General features: G+C 55.6%; 1 protein-coding gene across 10 annotated transcripts in view; it reads left to right on the top strand.

The window, feature by feature from the left end:
- Nucleotides 1–19,014, top strand: part of PITPNM2 (phosphatidylinositol transfer protein membrane associated 2) — a 165,468-nt gene that overhangs the window by 138,601 nt on the left and 7,853 nt on the right. For all 10 annotated transcript variants that reach the window (XM_055405143.2, XM_055405150.2, XM_055405151.2 and 7 more), the window contains 11 exons: nt 1,493–1,720; nt 4,333–4,641; nt 6,558–6,653; nt 9,381–9,485; nt 9,656–9,726; nt 12,516–12,763; nt 13,526–13,715; nt 13,855–13,974; nt 14,539–14,744; nt 16,269–16,447; nt 18,566–18,736. In XM_055405143.2, coding sequence (XP_055261118.1) covers nt 1,493–1,720; nt 4,333–4,641; nt 6,558–6,653; nt 9,381–9,485; nt 9,656–9,726; nt 12,516–12,763; nt 13,526–13,715; nt 13,855–13,974; nt 14,539–14,744; nt 16,269–16,447; nt 18,566–18,736 — 1,923 coding nt within the window. The remainder of the gene's footprint in view (nt 1–1,492; nt 1,721–4,332; nt 4,642–6,557; nt 6,654–9,380; nt 9,486–9,655; nt 9,727–12,515; nt 12,764–13,525; nt 13,716–13,854; nt 13,975–14,538; nt 14,745–16,268; nt 16,448–18,565; nt 18,737–19,014) is intronic.

The following is a 19,014-nucleotide window of genomic DNA, read 5'->3' on the forward strand; positions in this document are numbered from 1 at the left end:
GATCAGGAAGATCCCTTGGAAAAGGGAATGGCTACCCACTCCAGTGTTTTTGCCTGGAAAATCCATGGACAGAGGATCCTGGCAGGCTACAGTCCATGGGGTCACAAAGCGTCTGACCACAACTGAGGGACTAAAACTTTTACTTCTTTCTCCTTTGTATAACCATGCTGGTTAGATCAGGTGCCCTCCTTTCCATGACTTCGTTCAAGACCCTGTCTCCAAATAAGGTCACATTCTGAGGCCGACGTATGCGTTTGCCAGGGGACGCGCTCTACCTGTAACAGGAAGGAAGGGCCCAGGTCCTGTGACAGCTCCTGTCTGGCCAGCTGCAGGCTCCCCCCAGAGGCCTCCCATCATGGTTTACGTCCCAGCCCTCCCCTTGGTGGCCGCTGCCTGCCCCAGTGGCCTGGGCACGTGGTCTACTCCGGGAAGGATGTAAATCCCCCTCTACACTCTGCTGCCCTCGGACTGCCCTGACCCCTTGCCTGTTCCAGTGGGGCTGCTGTCTTCCTCTGTAAACCACAGCCCAGACCTGGTGCCAGGAAGATGAGATCCAGGGCCCGGGCCCGGCAGAGCCCCACCAAGTGCCGTTGGCCCCACACCTCTGAAAGAAGGCTCTCTGAACTTCGAGCCCTGTCCTAGGTTCCTCTTCACCAAGTGTGCACACAGCACTGTCTGACACATGCGTACCATGGGAGCCAGCCCAGCAAGATGGTTTTGACTTGGGGGAGGAGGCATGTGACAAGAGGTCATTCTTACCAGAGTCACTGTCACCCCCGCTTCCCCGAATCAGGTCCTAACAGCCCCCAGTCCTGTTTCCCCAGCGCCCAGCACATCCTGGACCTGCTCATGCCTGACACCTCCCTCTGGTCCCTTCAAACGTGATTTCTGGACTGCTCCCTGCTGTCTGTCTGGGAGGGGCTTCCTAGCAGACCAGCCACCTTCAGGGTGCCTGGCGAGTGATGGCTGATGAGTCCAGCTGCATCCCCGTCACCTCTCACCATGCAGACACTCTGGTGGTTCCCCAAACTGCCCCACTTCTGGGTCAAGTGTCACACTCCGGGACATTCTCCACCTCACAGTTCTTCTGCTCCTGTGGCTGAAATGCCAGCTTTTCGTCTTCTACTCGCCCCCGCCCCGTCCCACATCCTCCATGGAAATTCATCTCCCCCCCATCCCCCATGCTCCTCCAGCTCATCACCTGATTTATGTGCTTTGGCAAGTGAGCACAAAGCAGGGGTTTCACTGAAAATGATTTGAAAATACAACAAGGAAAGACACAGGTCCTGAGGTCGGGGGAGCTCGGGGATTAGAGTGGCCCAGAGCAGCATCTCCACTCCCATGCGGGGCCCTGGGACACATCCAAGCCTGGGGTCCTGCTGAGATTCGGGGATGTCAGGGACATGGGGGAGGAGACTGGAAAGGGAGGGGTGGGGTGGAGGTTGGGGCTGAAATGGTCACTCACGGGGGGGTTGTGGGTGTCTCCTCGTAGATTTCATCGACATTGTCAAGGACCCCGTGCCCCCCAATGAGTATAAGACAGAAGAGGACCCCAAGCTGTTTCACTCTACCAAGACCCAGCGGGGGCCCCTGTCGGAGAACTGGATCGAGGAGTGCAAGCAGCAGGTGTTCCCCATCATGTGCGCCTACAAACTCTGCAAGGTGGAGTTCCGCTACTGGGGCATGCAGTCCAAGATCGAGCGGTTCATCCACGACACGGGTGAGGGTGCCCACCACTCCCTCTGTGTCCCTCCATCTGCCTGCCGCCCCCACCCACCCCCCGCGTCTGCCTGGGACTCCAACTTTCTGTTACTCTGGACAGGTGACCCCAGGGCCCATGTGCAGTGTCCTGCACCTGGTTTACCTTGACCACACAAACACTTGTCAAGCACCTACTGAACACCGGCAGTGTATGTCCTGCCTCAGACACTGTGGACTAGAGTTTCTAACATCGGTGCCCACCCTCACGGAGTGTAACGCCTCCTTCCCACTGTTCATGGCGCCTCTCGGCACCCTGGGGCCAGACGCCAGGCCCTGCACCAATGCTGCCTCCTGCTTTGGGCTGAAAGTTCCAGGGGACAGCGGCTTGGCCATCCTCAGGTCCTCACACCCATGCTGGCCTGGCCCGGAGCAGGTGCCTGGGGAACAGAGGACGAACAGATGACCGGGGGTTCCTGGCACAGCTAGAGCTGACCCAGGGTCCTCCCTGCCCTAGAGCTACCTCACCTCCTTCCATGTCCCCCAGGTCAGGGTAGGGGTCAGTGCCCAGGGCCTGATCTTAGCCCCGAGGCTCGTGATCCAGGAGCAGCACCCAGGCAGACACCCATTGACTCCCAGAGCAAGGGTGACTGTGTAGACCTGAGCAGAGTCACAGCACCTCTGATAACACTTCACAAGTGTCACATCAGCTCTCCCTGGCCCGGGAGGGTGGCCACTGTCACTCCCCGGCTCCCCCTTGATTTCAGAGGAGGAAGCAGAGGGCTAGTGCTGGGTGTGACTCCAGATCTTCTGGCCCATCTGTCTTTGTCCAGACATAATGTGTCATCAGACAGTCTGTCCACCAGGAGTGCTGGCTGGCCCTGAGGGTGGTGTGCCTGAGGCCGTAGCCCAGGGCTTGGGAGCACCCTCCCAGGAACAGAGGGTGAGAGGGAGTTCCTTCTAGGCAGACCTTTGGGATCTAGGGACTTAGAAAGGACAGCAGGGGAGACAGAGCAGCCTGAGCGAGTCCAGGAGGGGGGAATCAGGAGCAAGGGTCGCCGGAGACCAGCCTGGGGACAAGCAAGGACTGGGCTACCCGGGAAGCTGCTCAGTTTTCTGTAGGAAAGCGGGCGGAGGATCCAGTGACGACCCTCCTGGGTCTGCCCCACCCCCCGGGAGAAACTCAAATGCCCGTTCTGGAATGTTCAGAGCAGCAGGTTTGTAAAACCAAAACGGACAAACAGTGAAAGTTAGCCAAAGGCCCATTGGCAGGAGAAGGAATAAATAAAATGTGGTATTTCAAACAAATAAAAATTGACCATACAGCAACAAAGCGGAAACTCACCCAGAAAAGCAAGTGGCAGAAAAATACACGCAACGTGGCACATACATGTAAATGTCAACAACATGTAGACCAACCCAACATACTGTATAGAAAAACATGGAAAGAAGAGCAAATGATAAACACAGAACTCAGGATGGACCCTTGCGGGGTGGGAGGGTGATGGTGGGGTCCGTGTTGCCGGTCACTTCTGCTCCCTCGAAGAATGATGTGGGGTGGGGGGGAGCCAAGGTGCTTTATTTCTTCTCAGTGTTTTTTTAAGCAGCTTATTGAGGCCTAATTTTGCGTTTGTTGTAAGAGAAGTTTGAGTTCCATAAGTTTGAGTGTGTTTGCAGAGTAGTGCATGTAGTTCTAGAACATTCCACCCCCCCAGAGTCTTTCCCAATCACCCCCACTCTCATCCTCACACAAGGCAGCCCCCATCTGCTCCCTGTGCTCATGGGTCTTCTGTTCTTTATACCTTTAAAGTATCTTATCTTCTGTCTTCTGTGTATAAGATATTCCTGTACGTCTTTATCCTGTTTTATTTTATTTTATATTTGTTTATGTGGCTGTGCTGGGTTGTAGTTGCAACACATGGAAACTTCAGTCTTCCTTGTGGCACGAGGGATCATTTAGTCACAGCATTCAATCTCTTAGTTTCATAATGTGGGATATAGTTCCCTAACCAGGGATTGAACCTGGAACCCTTGCACTGGGAGCTCAGTTTTAGCCACTGGGGCCACCAAGGAAATCCCTATCATGTCTTATATGTGTATATATTTATTTTAAAAAGAAAGGAAGGACTGGGACTTCCCTGGTGGCCCATTGATTAACACTCCGTGCTTCAAATACAGGGGACAGGGGTTTGATCCCTGGTCGAGGAACTAAAATCCCACATGACACATGGCATGGCCAAAAGTTTTTTAATTAAAAAAATAAATTAAAAATGAATTTCAAAAAAGAAAGGACCAGGCTGCTTCAAACTTGAGCTTGATTTTTCTGTGGGAAATTTAAGAGAGGAATACTAGACCAGATAGGAAACATTCAGGGAGTCCTCCTCCAGCTCCCCTTGAGGGAGGAGACCCCCCTGCCCCAGTTACAGAGCCACTGTGAACTTGGGAGGCAGTCTGTAAGCTGGATCCCTCATTTGCACATGGGAAGATGAACTTGGGGGTTGGAGAGACAGTGGTTTGCTGGAGGCCAAGCAGCAGGTGTGGAGCAGAGCCTGACCTGCAGCCTGGGGTGCCTCCCAGCCGAGGGGTCCCTGGGAGACTCAGACACTCTTTGTCTTCCCTGCACCCCCACCGCAGGCCTGCGGAAGGTGATGGTGAGGGCCCACCGGCAAGCCTGGTGCTGGCAGGACGAATGGTACGGGCTGAACATGGACAACATCCGGGAGCTGGAAAAGGAGGCACAGCTCATGCTGTCCCGCAAGATGGCCCAGTTCAATGAGGAGGACAAAGGGGCCACGGAGCTGGCCAAGAATGAGGCTGCCCAGGACCAGGCCTCTGGGGAGCCCTCCCAGCCCAGCAGCAGCGGTGGGGAGCCCCTGGCGGGCAGGGGTCTGAAGAAGCAGTGGTCCACATCCTCCAAGTCATCTCGGTCATCCAAGCGGGGAGGTGAGCACCTTGTGACCACACTGGGGGGTCCCCTGCCCTCTACTCGTCCACACCAGTGACCACCCCTCAGGGCAGCCCATATCCCAGGGCGGCTGTGGGGCGTTCTAACACTGAAGGTGGTCTCCTGCTTTCAGATCCAAGGGCCACACCTGTAGGGAGTCAGAAGCAGTCACCTCTTCATAGCCTCTGTTGCAGAGTAAAGCCCAGGGTGACCCCCAACCCTGGCAGGTTCCCCTAGACTCACCCACACAGCCCCAGGCAGACAGGCAGGCTGGTCACATGGTAACCCCGCTCCCAGCCCCTTCTAGGACCCGGTCAGCTGCTGCTCTGAGGAGCCAGGCTTCTGAGGCAGAGAGGAGGGGTCTGGGGGGGGCTACACCCAGCATACCCAGGACGGACTTCTGCCAAAGGACCTCGAAAGCCTTCAGATACTGAGAAAATCCATTCTCTGAAACTGATATGAAAGTGCAGTGGCTAGTGGAAAAACTCAGGGTATTTTGTGAAAAATACCAGGAGTCCCCCTCTACGCCTGCAAATCCAGCTTTTCCTACACCAGGCTTGTCTGCCCTGTGCTGAAGGAATCCAGGGAAACACATACACCATATCTTTTTTTTTTTTAATTCAGATTCTATCTTTTTTTTATTTGTGAGGAATGTATATCGTTAGTCACTTATACCAAAGGACACATAAAAGCACAATCATAAAACTGACTGCACCCGTCGTGGCCCCCAAGTCTACGCTTGGGCTCTTCTCCACTCTGCTCTTGGGAGTCACTACTGAGACCCCAAAAGCCAGCAAAATCCCTTCAACATGAGTAAAGGAAATAGCTTGAAGCAGTGACAAATTTTTTTACATGTGATTATTCAAAGAATGCACAATAGTCACAGTTCAGACAAATCAACTACGAAGATCATTAAAAAAAAAAAAAAGCTGGGGAGGAGGTCTTGCTTATCAAAAACAAAGACTGGACAAAAATGTGAAGCAGACACTTTAGGTAGCTGGGAGTTTTGCCTCTTCTGAGGGAGGTCGGGGGGGCGCCAGGGTGGGGGCAGCCGTGCAGGGCCCAATACAGGATTGTATCCAGAGGACGCACGGGTACAGGGAAGCCCTGCTCTCTCCCTAGAGCAGAAACTGAATACTGTAAGTTTGCTAGACAAGATCTTGGGGCAAGCAGGGTCTCTGACTGGTTGAGAGAGCCCGGGCTCCCAGCTGAGAAGAGGTGGCTGAGACTGAGCTCTGTGGAGGTTCTAATGCCCAGAGGGGCTGGACATGCCAAGGAGTGAGTAGGTGATGCTCTCCAGCCCAAAGAACCAGGGAGCTGAGCTGCCTCCTGGGGCGGGACTGATCTCATGTGCCATTGGAAGGTTCTCAGGACCTAGGGGTAGGCCCCTGCCACCTCAGAAGACAGGCACTGCTTCCCTTCTAGTTCCTTCTGGTTCCACACAGTTATTGTCGTGGCTGCTGTGCCCTCTGTACTTTTGACCAAAGTGAGAAAACGTTAAGTCTTTCAAATACACTTAAGGATGTTTCTGCAGAACACCAAAGTGTCCCATGGAACTACACCATACCTTTAATCTCACTCCCCACCACTGCCCAGCCTCCCTACCTATCAGCCTCACTGTGGCAGTTTAAGGGGCTCACTCCTGGGCCAGCCAGGTCAGGGGCACACGAGTGGACCCCAGCCTGGGTGACTGCACATCCTAGCCTCATACCTGATACCCTCCCCACTCCATGTCCTCACGGGACAGGACCACGTCGTGCCAGGTGGGCTGGGAGGTGAGCCAGGGCCACCCTACCCTCACTCCATCCCCTCTGAGCCTTCCTGGCCCCGCTCCAGCATCATCGCACCTGCCCGCTTCCACCTGCTCTTCCCAGAGCAGCCAGGTGCTCAGTCGGTCTGCGGTTTTGCCTTCCAGCGAGTCCTTCCCGCCACAGCATCTCAGAGTGGAGGATGCAGAGTATCGCCCGGGACTCAGACGAGAGCTCAGACGACGAGTTCTTCGATGCTCATGGTAGGTAGGCACCCTGGAGCACACGGGCCTTCCCAGGAGAGGGAGGAGTGGGATCTGAAAGGGTTGGTGGGGATGCAAGTCATGATGGGAATTGCCCGTGGAAAGTTCTGGGTGAACAGCAGGGCGTCAGGGGCGGGGGCAGGATAAGATGAGGTCACCAGGAGTCTGGGCTCTCATACTCACCCTAACCCTGATATCAGGATGTGCCCTGGATCTGACGGTGGGACTGTTCCCTCAAACCCTCCAAAACGAATTTACAATCAGACAGGGACATTTTTTCCATTGTTGTTCAGCCACTCAGTCGTGTTCAACTCTGCCACCCCACGGACAGCAGCACCTCAGGCTTCGCGGTCCTTCACCATCTCCCGGAGTTTGCACAGACTCATGTCCATTGAGTTGGTGATGCCATCCAACCATCTCATCCTCTGCCGAATTTAACTCCCTAAGGGAATTCCCTGGAGGTTCAGTGGTTAGAACTTGGTGCTTTTATTGCCGAGGGCGTGGGTTCAATCCCTGGTCAGGGAACTAAGATCCTGCAAGCTGTGTGGCACAACCAAAAAAAAAAATTTTTTTTTCCTCAGAAGCTTACAAAAGTGTAACTTCTGGTTTTCTAGTTTTTTGTAATTACTGTCTTTTCATGGTTAAATTAACACACGTGTAATGCAGAAACTTTAGAAAATGCGAACAAGCAGAAAATACGTAACGTGCCCATTTCCCTACGAATCTCAGAATAAGCACAGCAAGAAAACAGCCAGATGAATTACCCACCTGTGCTGGGAAGATGCATGGCCTAAACATCCTTCCTTCAATCTTTGGTTCTTCCTCTCAAGGAAGTAAGAGGGGCTGGCAGGCAGTTTCAAGGAAATGGATCTGCGGTTCACAAGGCAGGACACAGGCTCAGAAAGAACAGGGACTCGCCCACGGGCCCACAACAGGGCGGAGGCAGGTTTGGCCCTGGGCAGGGCAGGGGGGACTTGGTACAGGAGGTGGGTGGGCCCTGAGCTGGCCTCTTCACTGGGGCCTCCCTGAGAGTAGGGAGTGGGTATGGGGCATCCCACACTCCCACCCTCCCCTCCAGCTAGGCCAAAAGGCTAAGCCCTTCCTGGCTCTGTGTCCCTGACATGAGGGAAAGACACAGGAAGAGTTTTAGAAAAAGCTGGAAAAGAGGAGAGACAGCAGAGCAGGAGATGTCACTGCTGCAGCGTTCTGAGGAAACCGTCCCAGGGAGGAGGGACCAGCACATACACGCCAGGGTCCATACAACCGCTTCCTCCCCAGGGGTCACGGGGATAAGTTCTCAGGAAAGCAGACACAAGACTCATGGGTGGAACTGTTCACAGCAGCGCTTCTCACTAAACTGTCCTTTCGAGGACATTAAAAACAGTCAGGAACATTATGGAGAAACAAACTGAAGTCCATCCATGTGACGGACTATGACTCAGGCATGAAAAGGGATGAAGCACGGACATGTGGTTAAATCTTAAAAACACCATGTGGGGACTTCCCTGATGACCCAGTGGCTCAGACTTCGAGCTCCCAATGCAGAAGGCCCAGGTTTGGTCCCTGGTCAGGGAACTAGATCCCACATGCTGCAACTAAGAGTTCGCATGCTGCCACTAAAGATCCCACAGGCAGCAACTAAGATCCAGAGCAGCCAAATAAATAAATACTAAAAAAAAAAAAGTATTGGAGAAGACTCTTGAGAGTCCCTTGGACAGCAAGGAGATTCAACCAGTCCATCCTAAAGGAGATCAATCCTGAGTATTCACTGGAAGGACTGATCCTGAAGCTGAAACTCCAATACTTTGGCCACCTGATGTGAAGAACTGACTCATTTGAAAAGACCCTGATGCTGGGAAAGATTGAAGGCAGGAGGAGAAGGGGACGACAGAGGATGAGATGGTTGGATGGCATCACTGACTCAATGGACATGAGTTTGAGTGAGCTCCAGGAGTTGGTGACAGACAGGGAAGCCTGGCATGCTGCAGCCCATGGGGTCGCAAAGAGTTGGACGCGACTGAGAGACTAAACTGAACTGAACTGAAAAAAAATACAAAAACCCCACCATGTGAAGTGGAAGAAGCCAGACACAAAAGACCACATACTGTAGGTACCATGTGTGGAAAATGTCCAGAATAGGCAAATCCATAAGGACAGAAAGTCCACCGGCAGTTGCCAGGCTCTGGGAGAGGGGTGCTGGGACATGCCTGCTGATGGGGCCAGGTCTCCGTGTGGGGAGACAGAGGAGCTCTGGGACCAGATAGAGCTAGTGGCTACACAGTTTTCTGAATGGACTAAGTGCTACTTGAAAATGGTTAAAATAGTGAGTTTTATGTTCAATGAATGTTACCACAATTTTTTAAAAAAAATCAAGCAGACCGCAATAAGAAGCCAGCGCACCACACCTAGAGAGTTAGCCCCTGCTCTCCACAACTAGAGAAAACCCAGAGGTAGCACTGAAGACTCAGCACAGCCAAAAATAATAATAATAATAAACCAAAAACATCAGGCAGAAGTCCTGCGAGAAGGCGGCCATGTGTCCATTCTGTTAAGGAAGGGAGACCACAGAACCGAGTGGGGAGGGGCACACGGGCCATAGAAGCATGGTGGCCCCCAGACTGGCCATTCCTAGGCCCTCCGCCACTGGAAGCCGGGCCTCCCAGCACCGACACCCCCCAGGTCCCCACCCTTGATCGAGGTGCTGAAGCCCCTCTCTTTCTTCCCCAGAGGACCTGTCTGACTCAGAGGAAATGTTCCCCAAGGACATCACCAAGTGGAACTCCAATGATCTCATGGACAAAATTGAAAGCCCTGAGCCAGAGGACTCACAGGGTAAGCAGCTGGGGGTGGCAGGGCCTGGGGAGGGCGGCTAAGTGCACCAAGCCCCTCCTTCCCGAGAAGGAGCACCCAGCCACCCAGGAGGGCTGGGGGGCCCGCAGGTCATGGTCACAACACCTGTCTGGTGTTGTCCGCTCACAGCACCCACTGCTTCTGTGTTGCAGATGGTCTGTACCGTCAGAGCGCCCCCGAGTTCAGGGTGGCCTCCAGCGTGGAGCAGCTGAACATCATTGAGGTGAGTGCTGAGGTCCCAGAGGGCCAGGGCTGCGGGGGGCAGGGGGCAGGGCGCCAAGGACCTGTCCCAAGGGGGCAGTGGAGGCAGAACTTGGCACCCACAGCCTCGCGTCCACGCTGGCCTGGGCAGCACTGGAGAGAGGCCTGGGACCCACCCGCTATGAGGTCCTTGACAACCAGTAGGATCTGCTCCAGTAGGACAGCTCCCCCAAGGAAGGCCTTGCCCTTGCTCCAACCCTGGAGAGTAAAATGAGAAACTTGTAAATTCCAGATCAAAAATAAGATCTTCACCTTGTGCTCAACTTGTCTGAAGTCCCTGAAGAAAAAAAGATGGAAGGGGAGGAAGCGAAAGTCACCTAGGCAGAAGTGATGTGGCTGGCCGTGGCCGCCCTGCTCTCAGTGTGCAATAAAGCTGTCTTGGTAGAGCGCCTGTGTCCACTTTGGGGGTTCTTTGCACGGAGCTCATGCCCCTTCTGCTCCTCCACCTGTGGGCGGTCAGAGCTGTTTGCGTTGGGGCAGGAGCCAGGGTGGAGCAAGGTCATCATGCTGCTCTGGCCTCTAGCTGCCCAAGGTGGAGATGGTACCCCTGGGGACTCAGGACCCCTGGGGAGTTTGGACTAGGGGTTGGTGGGGGCGCATCCACACTGCCCTCTCCTCTTGGGGTTCTCTTTGAGGTCTAAGGTCGAAGCAGGCTTTTCTAGAAGGGTAACTGGTACGAGGGGAGTTGATTTCCAGTTGCCAGTTAATGGCGATGAAGCCAAGCGAGCCCCCTCCTCCCCTTGGTGCACACAGCTCTGACACTCCCCCCGCCCGGAAGGGGCAGAAGGGGCCTCAGACTCTGGATCTGCCTGTGGATGCGCATTTGAGCCCAGCACTGGTTCTGGAGTACCGCCATCCTGAGTCGGATCCCTTTGCTTGCAACAGTCCCCAAACCGGAGCTCCCCTCCCAGCCTCAGGGAAAGAGGACAGCTTTACGGAGTCACTGATGGGGCCCTCCTGGCTCCCCAGAGCTGGCTCCTGGGCCCCGCCTCCCAAGGGCCCTGTTCCCACTAGGGTTCGAGTCTCAGGTAGGGCGTGCCCTGGTAGAAAGCAGTTTGCATAGGAGGAAAGCTGTCTCAGGCTGGTCAGTGCTGGGTCCTGGCAGCCATGCCCAGGCAGGCTCCCCCCACTGCCCAGCCCTGCCCATCCCAGGTGACTAGGGGCATGTCTGGGTAACCAGGAGGCTGCTCAAATACATTCCTTCCACGAACCCCTCGCCCGACCGTATTGATTAATCCTTGAGACCATTGGGCAGCCAATGACCCCACCATGCCTCAGGCCATAAGTTCATTCTCTCCCAGGCCTGCCAGCCGTGTGCAGCCCTCGGAAGAGACAGGAGTCGGACCCAAGCTCTGCTGGGCATGCATTCCTGCATAGGCCCCAAGGCCCATGACTGGCTGATGACCAGCCCCCTCCTGGGGATTGATGCAACCCAGTCTTATTTCCACTCCAGGCCCAGGACCGCCCGCCCATCAGCCTTCCTCTCACCCAAAACCCTCTGCTGCTCAAAGGCTCCCAGTCTAGCCCGATCTGTTCCTGTGGCCTCACTGTCGCTGGGCTCAGCACCCATGCTGCCCACCCCTCTCCTGGGCTCTGCATTGACACTTGGGTCCTGCTACTTCCCACTCCTGCCAGCCGATGGCCCAGTTCAGGGCCAGCTGACCCCCAAGGGCCCTCCAGATGGCTTTAGCCCCTTGTTCTGTCTTGCTAGTTCCTTAGGGAGAGGCCCCTCTCTTCAGCTCCCTTCCCTGACCGCCACACTTGCCGACATCATATGGGCATGGCAAGTACTCAGCAGTGGCTCCTCTTGGGCTCTGGCCTCCTGCAGTCACACGCCAGGAGTTGAGGGCGGGGAGAGGCCCCTGAGACTGGGATTACAGCCTGGGGTAGGAGAAGAGCACTGAGCTGGTGGTGCGAGCTCTGGGTTCCAGTCCAGCTTGGCACTGACATGCTGTGTGACCTTAGATAAGTCCCTTGGCCTCTCTGGGCCACCTCATCTCTAAATGGAACAGTTGGATATATGCAAGTCTCACTTGGACCTCACAAGCAGGGCTGAGCAGCAAGAGGTGGGGGCATGACTCCTCACAAATGATGGGGGTGGTTTCAGATAGAGATACCTGCATTGTCCTCTCTGTTCTAAGGTGCTGGGGCTCTAACTCTGCTGGGACATCTCTGCTCTTGAGGACCTTGGTCTTAGAGTCTGGGAATGGCAGGGCCTGGAGGCCGTAGTCCAGGGACAGCCCATATAGATAGAATGAGAGCTCAGTGCTATTGGCAGAGCAGCCAGGCTGAGTCCCTGACCCCAGCCCCTCTTAAGTGAGTCTGTGACAGTCCAATGCCTGGACACAGACACACGGAGGTCAGGTTGACCCCAGAGGCCCACACTGGGCTGAGCCTGTGCCTCCTCCCCAAGGCCAGAAGCCCCAGAAACCCCTGTCTGGGCCCCCTTGATGGGAAGTGGAGTTTGTGCTTTGGAAAGAATAGACCCCTCTCTCAGGTCAGGTCGGCGGCCAGGAGCTGGGCTGCAGGCAGAGAGGACGGACAGGGAGGAGCAGCTGGGCCCCCACCCCAGGGGAACGGCTTGAGGCATCGGGAACCAGGCCCCGGAGCAGAGGAACTGAGATCGGGGTTCTCAGAGGGTATGATTGGGCCTCAACAGGCCTCTCTCCCCAGCGCAACAGAAGCCTCGGCCCGGGCATAGAGCTGAGTCCCCAGGGAGCTGACTCTCACCAACCCCCCCCACCCACACAGGACGAGGTCAGCCCTCCGCTGGCCGCACCGCCCTCCAAAATCCATGTGCTGCTGCTGCTGTTGCACGGAGGCACCATCCTGGACACGGGCGCTGGGGACCCCAGCTCCAAGCAGGGAGATGCCAACACCATCGCCACCGTGTTCGACACCGTCATGCGCGTGCACTACCCCAGTGCCCTGGGCCACCTCGCCATCCGCCTGGTGCCCTGCCCACCCATCTGCTCCGATGCCTTCGCCCTCGTCTCCGAGTGAGTGTGTAGGATCCGCTCCTCCCCTGGCCCTGAGTGTCAGAGACCGCCCCACCTAATATTGGGACAATGGTCCCGTCATCCAAACCAGCTGTCTAATTTGTTTTGCTACTGCTAAGTCGCTTCAGTCGTGTCCAACTCCATGCGACCCCATAGACGGCAGCCCACCAGGCTCCCCAGTCCCTGGGATTCTCCAGGCAAGAACACTGGAGTGGGTTGCCATTTCCTTCTCCAACTTGTTCTGCTGGGAGACAGCAAAACCCATGCAGATGGCTGAGATTAGAGTGTGTTAGTTGCTCAGTCGTGTCCAGCTCTTTGCGACACCATGGACTGTAGCCCGCCAAGCTCCTCTGTCCATGGAATTCTCCAGGCAAGAATATTGGAGTGGGCAGCTGTTCCCTTCTCCAGGGGAATCTTCCCAACCCAGGGATCGAACCTGGGTCTCCTGCACTGCAGGTGGATTCTTTACCGTGTGAGCCACCAGGAGGATACAGGGGGGTTAGAGTTTGGAGCCCAAAGCTGAGCCTCAGTCTCTGCATCTGTGATATGAGAATGCTGCCCTGCTTCTGAGATACTGGCCTTACTCCCCAGCCCCGTTCCCCACACCTGGCCTGGAAGCATCCCCACGTGGTTTGCTGAGTCAGGGCTGAGGCTCTCAGGGTGTCAGGCAACTCCAGCTCTGATGCTCAGGTCAGAGGCGAGGGGGCCCCCTGGGCTGAACTGAGGCCACCTGCTCTCTCCTGACGGGTTCCATTCCCCCAGCCTCAGCCCCTACAGCCACGATGAAGGCTGTCTGTCCAGCAGCCAGGACCACATCCCCTTGGCCGCCCTGCCCCTGCTGGCAACCTCCTCGCCCCAGTACCAGGAGGCTGTTGCCACAGTGATTCAGCGAGCCAACCTCACCTACGGGGACTTCATCAAGTCCCAGGAGGGCGTGACCTTCAATGGGCAGGTGAGTTGTGGGGTGGGGGAAGGGAAGACAGAAACCCCTGCAGGGTGGACTGGCCTGGTTCTCTGACCCAGGGCTCTCCCCAGCCAGCACCCCAGCAAGAGGGATGGACACTTAGGGCCCTGGACCTCTCCCCACCCAGGTCTGCCTGATTGGAGACTGTGTCGGGGGCATCCTGGCGTTTGATGCCTTATGCTGCAGCAACCAGCCGGTGTCTGAGAGTCAGAGCAGCAGCCGCCGGGGCAGTGTGGCCAGCGTGCAGGTACAAGCTCCCTCCAGCCCCCAGAGCAGGGGACCTTCAGGATGGAGACTGTGTCACCCTCTGGCTCCAAACATCCCAGAGGCCTGCGGTAAAAAGGAAGGGTCAGGGTTTCCAACACAGGTGCCCAGAGGCGGGGGACAGATGCATGGCACAGGTGAACAGCTACAGTTAAGCCAGACAGGAGCACAAGCAGTTTCAGCAGTCAATGAAGCCGGGTCTGCACCGTGGAAAGCAGATCCGTCACCATGAGGGCCTGGATCCTCTGAGCCTCCTGGCAGGAGAGAGGACCCAAGGTTCCTTCACTGCAGAGTAGCAAGCAGCCTGGTGGGCTGGGCGAGGCGGCAGGATCAGTGGGAAGTCAGCAAGGCCCAGATGGGCGGGCTGGGCCAGGAGTGAAGGCTAGGGGAACTATCGGGCACACAGGGATGGGGCCTTTCCCTCCCCGGCTTGGGTGAGAAGCTGCTGCAGGCCTAGGGTCAGGAGGGGAGACTCGGCTCCCACGGCACTGAAGAGGGGGCCAGGCCAGTGGCCACTGGGCAGTGAACCTGTGTGGGGCCATTCCAGGATGCTGACCTGCTGTCCCCGGGCTCGACGGTCAACGCGGCACATGGCAGCAACCTGGAGAGCAGCCGGCACCTGAGCCGCAGCAACATCGACATCCCCCGGAGCAACGGCACTGAAGACCCCAAACGGCAGCTACCCCGCAAGAGGAGTGATTCGTCCACCTATGAGCTGGACACCATCCAGCAGCACCAGGCCTTCCTGTCCAGGTGGGTGGGGAGGCCCCCGCTGGGTGAGGATGGGGACTCTAAGATGGGGGGACACGGACCAGGTGGTGCTGATGGCCAATGTGTGAGACCTGAAGACCCCCTGACCTAGGTCCTGGGATCCCCAGGCTAGGCCCACGGTTCTTCAGCCAAGAGAATGTGTTGGGTGCAATTGTGGTCTTTTTTTTTTTTTTATGGTCATGCCATGCTGTGCTGTGCTTAGTCGCTCAGTTGTGTCCAACTCTTTGCAATCCCATGGACTGTAGCCCACCAGGATCCTCTGTCCATGGGATTCTCCATGCAAGAATACTAGAGTGGGTAGCCATGCCCTCCTCCAGGGGATCTTGCCAATCCAGGGATCAAACCTAGGTCTCCCACGTTGCAGGCGGATTCTTTATCATCTGAGCCACCAGGGAAGCCCAAGAATACTAGAGTGGGTAGCCCATCCCTTTTCCAGGGGATCTTCCCCACCCAGAAATTGAACCAGGGTCTCCTGCATTGCAGGTGGATTCTTTACCAGCTGAGCTACCAGGGAAGTCATATATATATAGATAGGTAGATAGATAGATGATAGATTAAATTGGGATACAGTTGCTTTACAATGTTGTTTCTGATATACAGCCAAGTGAATCAGCTGTATGTATACATACATCCCCTCTTTTTTGGATTTCCTTCCCATTTAGGTTACCACAGAGCACTGAGTAGAGTTCCCTGTGACATCCAGCAGGTTTTCATTAGTTACCTATTTTATGAAAAAAAGTAAGTGAAAGTGTTAGTCACTCAGTCATGTTCGACTCTTTTTGACCCCATGGACTGTAGCCCACAAAGCTCCTCTGTCCATGGAATTCTCCAGGCAAGAATACTGGAGTGGGTTGCCTTTCCCTCCTCCAGGGGATCTTCCCCACCCAGAAATCGAACCTGGGTCTCCTACATTGCAGGCAGATTCTTTACCGTCTGAGCCACCATCTGTTTTATACCTAGTGTTGATGGTGTATATCTGTCAATCCCAATCTCTCTATTCATTCCACCTCCTCTTTCCCACCTTGGTGTCTATCCGTTTGTTCTCCACGTCTGTGTGTCTATTTCTGCGTTACAAACAAGCTCATCTGTACCATTTTTCTAGATTCCACATGTATGCCTTGATCCATGATATTTGTTTCTCTGACTCACATCACTCTGTATGATAGTCTCTGGGTCCATCCACGTCTGAGGCAGAGGGAGTAGACTGACTGGGGCAGGGGAGGAAGCAGGGACCGGCAGAGTCAGCAGGCAGAGCTGACGGGGGACAGCATGGCCCCAGCCGGGGCTATCCCAAAGGCAGTGGGCTCCCTGGAGAGGTTGGGCCCTGCTGTCACCAGGTGTCAGCAGCTGCTGGACAGCTGCACTCACAGGACTGCACAGGGCCCAAGCTTCGTTGGGGCCTGATGACCCCTGAGGAGCCTCTTTCAGGAGGCTGAGGGCAGGCCGGCCCAGAGGAGGGCCGTGGTGTGACCTCGCTCGTCTCCCCACTCCACCTCATACCTGCAGCCTCCACGCCAGCGTGCTGAGAAACGAGCCCAACTCCCGCCGCTCGAGCAGCTCCACCATGCTGGACGGCGCAGGGACAGTGGGCAAGTTCGACTTTGAGGTCGCTGACCTCTTCCTCTTCGGGTGCCCCCTGGGGCTGGTCCTTGCCTTGAGGAAGACGGTCATCCCCTCCCTGGATGGTGAGAACCCCTGCAGGGGAGGGGAGGGGTCCATGAGCTGGGCAGAGGATCTCAGTGAACCCCTGTCACAAGGCCAGGGCCACATCCCAGGCCCCTTCCTACATCAGCCTCCTTTCTGCACCCCCGCCTCACCAAGGACCCATGGCTCTCCTTTGTTCCAGCCTCAGCCCTGCTCAGTCTCCAGCCCCATTTCCCAACACACTGTTTCATTTCATCTCCAAGGCACCTCTGGGAGTTGAGGTCCAGAGATGGAAGGGGCTGCCCCAGGATCAGATGAGGACAGACCCAGTCTCCCATAAGGAAGCCAGGCACCCCTGAAGTCTCCCTGATGCAGTGGTCTCCCAGCCCCAGAGGGACCACAGCCATGCTGCTACAGGTTCCTCCTCAAGACAGTACACACAGGGAGGTGGAAAAGTGTCGGCTAAGAAGCCATCAGAGCAGCGGTCCCAGCCCAGTGCCCCCAGGATCAACCAGTGTGGGCTCCCATCCTACAAGAGCTGCGCAGGGCCACCAGGGGGGAAACTGAGGCTCAGAGAGGTTGTAGACACCTGCCCAAGGGCAAGACACTGTGCACCCATATGAGTGCAAAGACTCAAGAGACAGAGATGGCAGGGCAACGTCATCTGTAATCATGGAAAACCTGAAACAACCTAAATGGGATGCAGGCTGTGGTTAAATCAACTTTGGCACAGCCATACAAAGGAATGCCCCAGTGCAATTCAAAAGAAAGGGGCTCAATGAAAATATTCATATGAAAGACTCCCAACGTTTTTTGTGTTAAATGAAAACAAAGGTCCCAAAATCACTGCAGATGCTGATTTCAGCCATGAAATTAAAAGACGCTTGCTCCTTGGAAGGAAAGTTATGACCAACCTTGATAGTATATTAAAAAGCAGAGACATTACTTTGCCAACCAAGTTCCGTCTAGTCAAGGCAATGGTTTTTCCCGTGGTCATGTATGGATGTGAGAGTTGGACTGTGAAGAAAGCTGATCGCCGAAGAATCGGTGCTTTTGAACTGTGGTGTTGGAGAAGACTCTTGAGAGTCCCTTATACTGCAAGGAGATCCAACCAATCCATTCTAAAGGAGATCAATCCTGGATGTTCATTGGAGGGACTGATGCTAAAGCTGAAACTGCAATACTTTGGCCACCTCATGTGACGAGTTGACTCACTGGAAAAGACTCTGATGCTGGGAAAGGTTGGGGGCGGGAGGAGAAGGGGACGACAGAGAATGAGTTGGCTGGATGGCATCACCGACTCTCTGGACATGAGTTTGAGTGTACTCCGGGAGTTGGTGATGGACAGGGAGGCCTGGCGTGCTGTGATTCATGGGGTCGCGGAGAGTCGGACACGACTGAGCAACTGAACTGAACTGAACTGAAAACAAAGGTCAAGTACAAAAAGCATAGATTATATTCCTATTAGTGTGAAGGTTTTTTTGGTTTTTTTTTTTGGATTGTGTTGGGTCTTCATTGCTGCACACGCACTTTAGTTGCAGCAAGCGAAGGCTTTCGTTGCAGAGCATGGGCTGCAGGTGCTCGGGTTTCAGTAGTTGCAGCCCTTGGGCTCAGTAGTTGGAAAGCACAGGTTTAGTTGCTCAGCAGGATGTAGGATCTTCCCAGATGAGGGCTCAAAAACCCTGTGTCCCCTGCACCGACAGAACCACTCGACCGCCAGGGCAACTTCCCAACAACTGCAAAATGCTCGGAAGCGCACAGCCTGGAAACATTTTCAGTCAGAGTGGATGGGCAGGCTCTAGCCTGCTCGGGCCGCACATGCTCGGGGCTCCCCAGGGTTTGCAGGTAGGGCTCTAGCCTTAGCGCTCTGGGGTGAAGAGGAGCTTTCCGTTTTACATCTTATATCGTATATATCCCTGTACTACAAAAAAAAAAATTTTTTTTTTGCCACTATCATAATTTTCTCAATTAAAACAAATTTGGAAGATAAGGGGACAGTGGCCCAAACAGAACCCCAAATCGATGGAGACACACTTTTGGGTTTCTATGTCTTCGAAAACCCCAATCCCACCCCACTCCTCCGGACCCTAGCCGACTCTAGGCCCCGCCTCCTTAGGGCGGAGCTAACTCCAGGCTCTGCGACTCCACCCCGCCCTCAGTTTTCCAGCTGCGGCCCGCCTGCCAGCAAGTCTACAACCTCTTCCACCCCGCTGACCCGTCGGCCTCGCGCCTGGAGCCGCTGCTGGAGCGGCGATTCCACGCCCTGCCGCCTTTCAGCATCCCCCGCTACCAGCGCTACCCGCTGGGGGACGGCTGCTCCACGCTGCTGGGTGAGAGAACCTGCACCCCTCCTCTGCCCGCCCCGGCCCTGGGGGAGGGTGGGAGTCGGCCCGGCTCCTTGGGTGCTGCGGGCTCCAGGGGTGGCCCTGCCGTGCGGGAAGGGGCGGCCTGCACCGAGCCCTTTAGAAGCGGGACACCTGGTGTAGGTGCAGGCGCCTCACCCCAGGGATGAAGGAGTGAGACACCTTCACAGACCTCTCCCTTCCCACCTCTCCACGCACAACACAGAGCCAGGGACCCCGCTCCCCTTCCCACTGCCCCACCAAGG

The sequence above is a fragment of the Moschus berezovskii genome, chromosome 19 (genome assembly GCF_049115385.1).
Source record: "Moschus berezovskii isolate FMDL1 chromosome 19, NW_MosBer_1.0, whole genome shotgun sequence".
In the NCBI taxonomy this organism is placed as follows: domain Eukaryota; kingdom Metazoa; phylum Chordata; class Mammalia; order Artiodactyla; family Moschidae; genus Moschus; species Moschus berezovskii.